This window comes from Lolium rigidum, chromosome 6 (assembly GCF_022539505.1).
Source record: "Lolium rigidum isolate FL_2022 chromosome 6, APGP_CSIRO_Lrig_0.1, whole genome shotgun sequence".
Lineage (NCBI taxonomy): Eukaryota > Viridiplantae > Streptophyta > Magnoliopsida > Poales > Poaceae > Lolium > Lolium rigidum.
The window spans coordinates 877,235-886,622 of record NC_061513.1 but is presented as its reverse complement, the minus strand read 5'-3'; the positions used below and the strand labels follow the sequence as shown (position 1 = coordinate 886,622).

Sequence of the window (9,388 nt, the reverse complement as noted above, 5' to 3'; positions counted from 1 at the left end):
GCAAAAGAAAAGGACGTAGAGATATCCAAACAAATTATGTGACCACATGTTAGGACTTGGGAAACATGACGTTGGACCCACCCAACTTGAGACACTTCGAGAATGTTATTTCGCTGTCAGTAGATCTCAGGCAATATGTAATATGTTCTTAGACTTGAGACTGTCGTATGCATATATGTACTACTTCCTTCGGCCCTAAATACTTGTGGCAGATTCAATGACTGACAAGTATTTAGAGCGGAAGACTCCATGCTTTGTAATGTACCACATAAACCACCAAACAGGTCCACAAGTCGACGTCGTTTTTATTGAAGAGCTGAACGTCGCGCTCACTTCTTTATTGACGGTTACATGTCCAATTGCAGTCTTACGTTTACATGAGCGAGAACGTTATTATTCTTACGATCTCCCAAATGCGTGTTCTCTTCCAAAGACGTGCCTCGGACGGACGCGGCACATCAGAACAGATGAAATATACGATCAATGGGGGAGCTGGGAGCGGTAGATGTCGTGGCACGATGACGACGGCAGCACGGGCCGCAGCCTCACCGAGAAGGCGTAGCTCACCGGCGGCAGCAGGTACTGCTCGTGCACGCACGGCGTCCAGCTGTCGTCCCCGCCCACCCCCATGTGCCTGTGATCAAGGTGCACCTGCAACGCGACACAATCCAAAACCAATTTTTAGCATCACTCCGTCATCTCAGTCTCAGCAATTTCTGAACATTAATAAATCTGAGCTGCAAACAGAACAAACCTCGATGTCGTCTCCCTTGACCAGCTTGTGGTTATGTGTCGCCCGGTTGAGCTCCGTGGCGCCGTAGTAGCTGGCGCTCATCTGCATCAGCGAGGACTCCTCGCTGTGCATCGAAGCGAAGATGCCGTACCCATCGGCGTTCCGGAGCGCCACCCACCTGACGTCCGCACGGCCACCGCATTCGCCCGGGACGATGTATGGCACGTGGAGGTCATCCACGCTGCTCTCGTACACGCCAACGTGTGCGGCGGCCTTGCGGTCGGGGTAGCACTCGAACGGCCCCCTCCCGTACCATGTGACGTGGTCCAAGGATTTCTCGGCATTGAACACAATGCCCACCCGGGGGATTGGGGGCAGGTCGCTCTTGGGGTTCACCTCGTATTCGAGGACCACGTCGCCCGACTCGTAGATCCGGCAACGCATGTGGACCCGGAAGAGCGCAGACTCTTGAGCTTCTGAAAGAGCGGCGTCATCGGCGGGTTTCGCCAGGTGTCCAGGTAGACCGTAATATACGGTGGAAACCTCAACGGTGTTGTCTGGCAGCTCCTTCACTGAGAACTGACTGCTGTGGAAGGAAATGTTGTCCAGGAAGGCTTCTCTCCATCTTGTACCATAAGACTTGGTGTAGAAGCCTCCGTTGTCATTGTCAGTTGGTGCACGCCAGAAGCAAGGAAGTATACCCTTGCTCAGAAGCTCGACGTTGTTGATCTGTTGTTCGGAGAAATATCATGAGTTCCAGATTTTGATGAACGAATAAGTAGTGATGCTGAACAAAAAAGTATGTTCTAAGTTTCACAGACTAAGATAACTGTAGGAACTAAAGATGGAAGAGTTCATCTGCGCTCAGGCAGACCACATGGAAAATGAATAACTTTAAGAGCTATAGATGTTGGCAACTTGGCATTGCATAGTAAATCAAACAATCAAAGGATAAAGAGAAATACAGTGAGAGCTCACCAAATTTAGAGGACAAATATCTAGCGACAGATGATCAGTTATTCACATAAACATAAAAAAAACATGACGCAATGAGCTTAGTCACAGATCATGACTACCTATATATACGATGTAGTAAAATCTGTAGCATGTGACCGGTGTTCACAAATTGCAACTTGCACTATGCAAAGGCAGCTGTTATTCAGGACCATAAAGGTCTTGGAACCAACAGGAGCACATAGGTACCACTACTATTATAGACATACAGAACCGCATTTTGCAATATCGATAGCTGCTACTGTAACTGTGACTAAATAGGCCCTAGACTTGCTGTTATCTGTTTAGAATAAACCTAAAAAAAATACTCCTTTTAAGATTTTGGGCCATCAATGGTGTACAATTCTTATAAGGTTATTTGGTAGTTGCCTCATGAATTTAGAACGCATACTCAAATATGCTAACCAAAATGATAAAGCAAATGAAACTTCCTTTTTAGTCGACCACAACATACCTTCCAACTGTCAATTGTTCCCAATCGACTGTTTATGTTGATTTTCCATTCGCTGCTCTTGCCAATGATTACACTATCACCCACCCGTTCAGAGATCAAAGGGCTCTTGGTCAATGCTATCACCTGAAGATGGCAGTGTCTAGTGAGCAGTAAGATAATTCAAGAAGATACATGAGCGAACAGGATCAGGCTGAGGAAACATACATGAGGGACAAAGCCATTTGTCTGAGGCAAACAAACTTGTGCTGAAGCCAAGATATGACCTTCTTTAGCCCATCGTGTTTTGTACCTCTGTTTCACATTTATAGACAAGAAAGCTTCTTTTACTGCAGATGTGGTCCAAAGAGGATACCAAGGTGATGATTCTGCCTTGATAAGATGGCTACTTTGTGGTGCTAGGTCTGCAACATCGAGTGAACCAGAGCCCAAAATGCAACCATCCCCAAGAAGAACCCAATTGAAGTCCAAAGCCGCTGTTGTCTCCTCAAAATGTAAATTTTCAATCTGCACGATAATAATCATGGACCTATTAGATCCATTAGCCATATGACGAAACAGCTTGATGAATATTGATCAGAGGTTACCTTAAGAATGTTATCCACCAATGATATTTTGATAGGCTGGTAAAGATATTTAACTTCTGCAAACAGAATTTAATGATCCTGTAAGCTTAACATCTAGTGTCTAGGGAGATAAAGATCTTATGTGCAACAACTTAGTGAAGAAAAAGACAATGGGATTTAAAGTACCCATGGAGCAGGAGCAGCCACAAATTTCTGCTTACCATTAACAGCTGGGTGAATCATCCGATCAGGCCACACAATGCCATTAATGCAAAAATTTAAGTCATTTGGAGTGTCTCCAAAGTCACCCCCATATGCCCAAGCTTTAGATCCATCGGCGTCCTCCTTCGTTAAACCCTGAAAAGGAGTTTAAAAAAACATAGTTGAGAAATAAATTTACAACATTATATTTGTTGTAAGAAACAAAGTCGGTTATCCATATTTGGCATTCCTTTTTAGTATTCTATATTAGCTTGACATGGTTTTGTGAGTCGATATTATTTTTGAAAAAAATGGACAAACAGTTATCCGATAGAACCGCCATGTACACTATAATTATACAAGAACTCACATATAACTATGCAAACAGAATTTTGGCATGGCATATTGGCATGCTCAGCAAATAGAACGTTCAAGATAAGATGACAGTAAAACGCTCATAACCTGATCGACCCAGTCCCAAATAAAACCTCCTTGGAGTCCCAGAGTGCTGTCTATCGCCTTCCAGTACGCATCAATATTACCATTACTGTTCCCCATAGCATGTGAATATCTTGAAAACAAAAGGGATATTGTTTATTTAACCTTTCTGGCATTTCGATAAAGACAAAGAGAATCAAGTAAGGTGTGGCGCCATAGATAACATACTCGCAAAGAATGAGGGGCCTATTTTCAGATGGATCTTTGGCAATCTTAAGAATATCCCAGACACGCATGTACATGGGGCATACAATATCTGTGGAAGATGTTCTGGAGCCACCCCCTTCATAATGGATGAGCCTTGTCGGGTCTCTTCCACGAATCCACCCTACAAGATTGTGATCCACAACATCGTTAAAAATACCAAGAGTTGGACCGTGATGGGAGAAAATGATTTAACGCTTACCAGACATAGCAGAGTGATTTGGCCCATGTGAGGATTCATTTCCCAAGGACCAAATAATTATGCACGCATGATTTTTGTCCCTCTCCACCATGCTAACGAAACGATCCAGCATACAATTTGCCCAAATGGGTTCTAGTGTAGGATGTTTGAAATGGCTAGATTCATCAAAGCCATGTGTCTCCATATTGGCTTCATCAATTACATAAAGACCAAAAATGTCACATAACTCGTACCACCTAGGATGTTGGGGGTAATGGCAGTTTCTAACAGCATTGATGTTGTTTTGTCTCATCAAAACTAGATCCTGCAAAAAGCAGATAGTAAATACCTGAGGCCAATGACTAGAAACATCAAACTGAAGAAATGGCATGCTAAATACGACATCAAATACAAAAGAAAGCCTGCAGAGAAAATGAGTGACCTTGATCATGCATGCTTCTATATTGGTCTTCCCGACACGTGGGTGATGCTCATGTCTATTGACGCCTCTCATTACAACAGGGCATCCATTGACAAGCATCTGCTTGTGTGCCAGGACTACCTTCCGAATGCCTACTTGGCATGATTCACACTCAATAAGCTTCCCATTGGCATCTTTAAGGAGAACAACAAGAGTGTATAAGTTCGGCTGTTGGGAAAGGAAATACAGTTATAAGATATAGCAGTTCAATTGTAATAGTAACACTTTATGGAATTTCCCTAGGATTAGATCTCTTACTTTTTCACCAGACCAAAGCTTTGGATTTTCCATTTTCCCACCAAGAACATAACCATGAAAACCATGACAAGGGCCTCCTTTAGGATTTGGCTTTGACTTCAAATTGACCACATTAGCAGCTGACATATCTGAATTTAAACCATCAGATGGTCCAGAATTATCGAATATTGTTGCTTCAATAGAAAAAGTTGGGACATGCTCCCGGTCTTGCTTGTTTGAATCAATTTCCACCTCAACCTAACATACAGAACAACGTTATAAGTGAGTATAATTACAGAACAGCATCAGAATAAGTGTTCCCTTGATTAATGCAGAAGTTAGAGGCTATAACATCTGGACTGTAGAAAATGATTTGCCCTCTATGGGGTTAAAAGGGAAAAACATCGTAATCTAAATTGTGAGATCCAATTAATTCAGAACTTAGAAGCTATAACATCTGGACTGTAGAAAATGATTTGTCCTCTATAAGGTTAAAAGGGAAAAACATATTAATCCAAATTGTGGGAACCAAGCAGAGTCGACTATAAAGACATAATTTTTTTTTTGTCTTTTTTGACTTCATAATATAGGATCAACTTTCAAATAAAATTACTGGGTTCAGTTCAACTATAATATGAACAAGTGGTTGTGGATAATAGTTGCTACAGTGATGAATGATACTATGTTTCAAGTTTATTGGCATTCCCATATATGCCACTGTTCACTATTTACTCGCAGCATTTGATCCATAATATAGCATAAGTTTCTAACCTCGCACAGATGGCAAGCACAATTACCTCAATATCAGCTACACGGAAGTTCTCGTCCAAGGTTGCTTTGAAAAAGTAATCCGTTATAAAGATCTGCAAGGAAATGGAATACCGCTCACTAACCATTAATTTTCCCTGATCAGGGAGACAGATAAGACAAACCAAAATTGCCAGGGCAGTTTACATGAAAACAAAAATAATAATACTAGCATAAAGTTTCGGGTTGAAAGTATGGCATATTTTTCTATTCCTTCATCACATCCTCCAAATTTTTCTTTCGTGTCATCTGCCTATAGTGAAGAAAGTGCACAGGACAGATCGATAAGAAAAAAGTTTACAGTTGACATTTCATGTGTGAGTATAAAGAGATAAGATAACCAAGTTGTACTCCTATATTGACTATCTGGACATAGCTGGCAGCAGGACCATTTGTGAGCAGAACTCAAGAAGTAACCTGTGGTTTTGACAGTAGTAGCACATCCCTGTGAATACCAGACAACCACCAATGGTCTTGATCTTCAAGATAAGAACCATCACTCCACCTCATGACTTGAACAGCAAGAACATTTTCCTTGTCTGGATCAGAATGATGGCAGCAATCGGTGATTTCAAACTCAGCAGGGAGCCTGCTGTCCTGGCTGCAAAAACACAAAAGGCATGTAGTTCATTTTCTGGACAACAAAATAACAAACTTCAATAGATGACCAAAGAACAAATCTTCATGTGGAAATTGTTAAATAGCTAGATAGGATGCAGAACTTAAATACTGCAAGGATATCTCACAGGTCACAACGAGTATAATACATAGAACATTACCTAGAAAATCAGCACTCCGTAGTCTATATACTCCCTCCGGTCTCTTTTAATTGACTCGGATTTAGTACAACTTTGTACTAAATTTGAGTCAATTAAAAAAGAACGGAGGGAGTATAAGCTATCTTTGCAAAGTGACATAAAGCCACGTATTGGTTCAATGCCAGCTCATTTTAATAAAAATCAACAGACAAATCGTTATAACAGATGTTTCATACATATGAGCAAATAGATAACGCTTCACAACGGCATATCTTAATTAATTAAAAGAACATGGGGAATCTAGACATCTTGCAACTAAAAATATTTGCTAATGTGAAAGGTCATATGCAAACAAAATCATGCTTTGTGGATCGTGCATTCAAGCAATCAATGCTGCCACAAACACTCCACGTTGTTATCTACTAAGGAGCATATGTAAACTTACGAGTTGGATACTCAAGTAACGATGCTTCACAAGATCCTTGGGAAGTAAATACATGAACAGGGAATTACTTTATTTGTATTATCAATTATATTCACTTGATAATTAACCATACATTTTTGGAGATAAGAAAATCCAAGCAGCGGAAATATTTGTGTCATACCTATATCCAATCGGTACGCCATTTACCCAAGCAATAAACGCTGAATCAACAGCTTCGAAATGCAACAAGATCCTCCGACCTATCACAATCAGCTCAAAACTATTTAAACTGAATGGACATACTATGTGATCAAAATAACTGGTGCATTCATGTAAGCATTATTAGTTGAAGAATTGCAGTCAAATTTGGCAAATCCTGGACGATGACAAAATAATTGACAGCAAGATTTGGCACCAGATTTTTTTAGGTACTTTAATAAACCAGCTACCAATTTAATCACCTCTAGGTGTCATTAACTGTTGCACAAACAAATTTTTGATCCAATGAACCATGTAGTATGTAATTCTCATCACAATTGGCATAAACAAACAAAGTAACTAACTTCCTTTGATGTATCATCATTTGTATCTAGAATTGTCTTTAGTATTATAAAGGCTATCGATGCTACTTGCAACGCAATCAACTCATTCACAGTGAAGAGGAAGATCTGGTTCCATAAGCAAGATTTTGCTTTCGCAGAAAGAATATATATAGCATACCTTTCCACTCTTTTGGGATGTGAAAAACCTTCCTGTAACAGCCAGTGGGGTTTTCAGACGGCACGAATGGCGGGTTCATCGGGAAAGGGTAGGTGACGTTCGTGTAGATCGGCCGGTCAAACCCGTGCATTTGCCAGTTTGAAGGAACTGCAACCAAATGCATGCTCATGTCAGCATTCCAACACAATGAATATCACAGAACTTCTAATCTAAAAAAACAGCTCATCGGAAAAGCAAGTAGCGCCGTGCCTGGCAGAGCCTCCCAATCTGAGTCATTAAACTGCGCATCGTAGAATTTCTCCGGGACGCTCTCCGGCGACTGAGCCAAGCAAAACTTCCAGTACCCGCTCAGCGACCGCGCGTACGGCAGCCCCTCGGCCCAGAACGCCGCGCTGTCCAGCGCGCCGCGGACCGCGTCGTCGGTCCAGACGGCGGACTCGGCGTCCTGGTAGCTCACGTCCCTCCGGTCACTCCAGTACTTGAGCGCCCCTGTTTCAGAGTTCAGAACACGGAGAGCAGAGATTCAGCAAACAGCAGGTCCACTGCGAATCACAGTGTAAAGAATTGTTCTTGCAGTGATTGTATCCTCCTCTCTTTTTTCTTGACAGAGGAGTGATTGTTTCTTCCTGATCTGCTACGGATGCAGCGACTTTGATTTACCTTGGAGGGTGTCGTGCGTGCGCAGCGGCACGTGCGCGTCCCGCTTCCTCCAGCGGAAGAAGGACGGGTCCTCCCAGGGCTTGTGCGGGGAGTTCGTGGGAGGGAACATCGCGCCGCTCGCGGAAGCCACCGCCGCCATTGCGGAGGTATCCGAATCGCTCTGTCTGTACTCAATTCGAACTGCTCATCGATCTCGCGCGCCGAGGAGGAAGAAGGAGAGCCTGATCGAAGAACGGAACGATCCGTCAGACGAAGCTGACCGGCGAGCGAAGGGAGGAGGAGATCGAGCACGCCGGCGGCAGTAGGCCGCTCACCGTCGCCGTCGAGGGGAGTGACGAGTTTGGGGACAAAGTCTTCTCGACGATGAACAGAAAAAAGAAAAACTGATAAATTACCGCCACAGAGTAGTGAGCTTGAGGATCTGCCTACGTGTAGCGTCACTGACATGTGGATCTCGGGCCCACCTGTCTGTGTGACATCGAGTGGCAGCAGTATGTATCCGCTCCGGCTCGGAAGATTCTGATCCGGACAGGAGCAGCAAGCCATGAGCAGTTCTCCAGTAAAGATGCGTTCCAAGCCCATCAGAACGTCATCCTCAGCGCTCCAGCTGTATAAACAGCCCAGTGGTGTGTATGGCAGACTTCTTTTTTTCTCTGATACCACTAGTTTCTACTACACATTCTCAAAAAAAAAAAATAGTCTCTACTACAATTCCTCAACAAAAAAACTAGTCTCTACTTTGTTTGCATTTGGGTCCCACGCAAATTGGGAAACCAACTGTAGTTCACCACCACGCCCATCTCAACCCATCCAAACTAGGTTGTGGATGGCGGACCGTTTTCAAAAATAAAGGTTGGCTAAATTGTGATTTTTGTCCTCTTTGCAAGAAGTGTAGTGAGTCGGTGACCCATCTTGAACTGTCGCTTCACCACCCGCCTTTGGAAAGTTTGGAAAGCTTAGTTCAGCTTTCACGGGCTTAATCTCCATCGTTGGTCGAACACTCGTTCAATCAAGAAATGGTGGTTCATCATGTCCTATGTTGCTACGCACAACCACAAGGCGGTGCCTTCCCTCACCCACTTCACTGTTTGGGAAATTTGAAATGAAAGAAACATCTAGATTTTTGGCAGCAAGCATGCCACACCGCATATAATCTTCTTTTGAAGATCAAAAAGGAGGCAAAACTTTGGGTTATTGCACGAGCGAAGTGCTTAGGTGTAATCATAATGAAGAGTTGTCATGTTATATTTGAGAGCTAAACCTCCTTTTTAATACTCCATCCGATCCTTGATGTTAATATAGATGTATCTAGACATATTTACCCGGTTTTCAAAATAGTCATTTGTCACTTGTAGTCGTAAATACTACTCTTTTTTTTTCGATTGCTCTCCACATGGGCGGATATGAATCAATATATAGGATGCTTTGTGGATTCACATTCACTGTAACCGTC

General features: G+C 42.8%; 1 protein-coding gene across 1 annotated transcript; it reads right to left on the bottom strand.

Annotated features, from left to right (window-relative positions):
- Nucleotides 1–283: 283 nt before the first annotated feature.
- On the bottom strand, nt 284–8,308 carry LOC124668067 (beta-galactosidase). Its single transcript, XM_047205271.1, has 17 exons — nt 7,936–8,308; nt 7,525–7,764; nt 7,276–7,422; nt 6,737–6,815; nt 5,791–5,974; nt 5,364–5,429; nt 4,588–4,824; nt 4,291–4,497; nt 3,870–4,173; nt 3,632–3,791; nt 3,428–3,536; nt 2,986–3,121; nt 2,786–2,841; nt 2,406–2,705; nt 2,202–2,324; nt 755–1,462; nt 284–651 (listed from the first exon to the last, which is right to left on the bottom strand). The coding sequence occupies exons 1-17, from the start codon at nt 8,072–8,074 to the stop codon at nt 481–483; spliced, it is 3,366 nt and encodes a 1,121-aa protein (XP_047061227.1). The 5' UTR covers nt 8,075–8,308; the 3' UTR covers nt 284–480.
- Between the last annotated feature and the right edge of the window lie 1,080 nt (nt 8,309–9,388).

Excerpts from the sequence above, each read along its gene's own strand:
- LOC124668067 (XM_047205271.1), bottom strand. The coding sequence starts at position 8,074 with ATGGCGGCGGTGGCTTCCGCGAGCGGCGCGATGTTCCCTCCCACGAAC. Across the intron at positions 7,765-7,935 it reads CACGCACGACACCCTCCAAG|GGGCGCTCAAGTACTGGAGT; the intron begins GTAAATCAAAGT and ends ACTCTGAAACAG. Across the intron at positions 5,430-5,790 it reads TACTACTGTCAAAACCACAG|ATCTTTATAACGGATTACTT; the intron begins GTTACTTCTTGA and ends ATTTCCTTGCAG.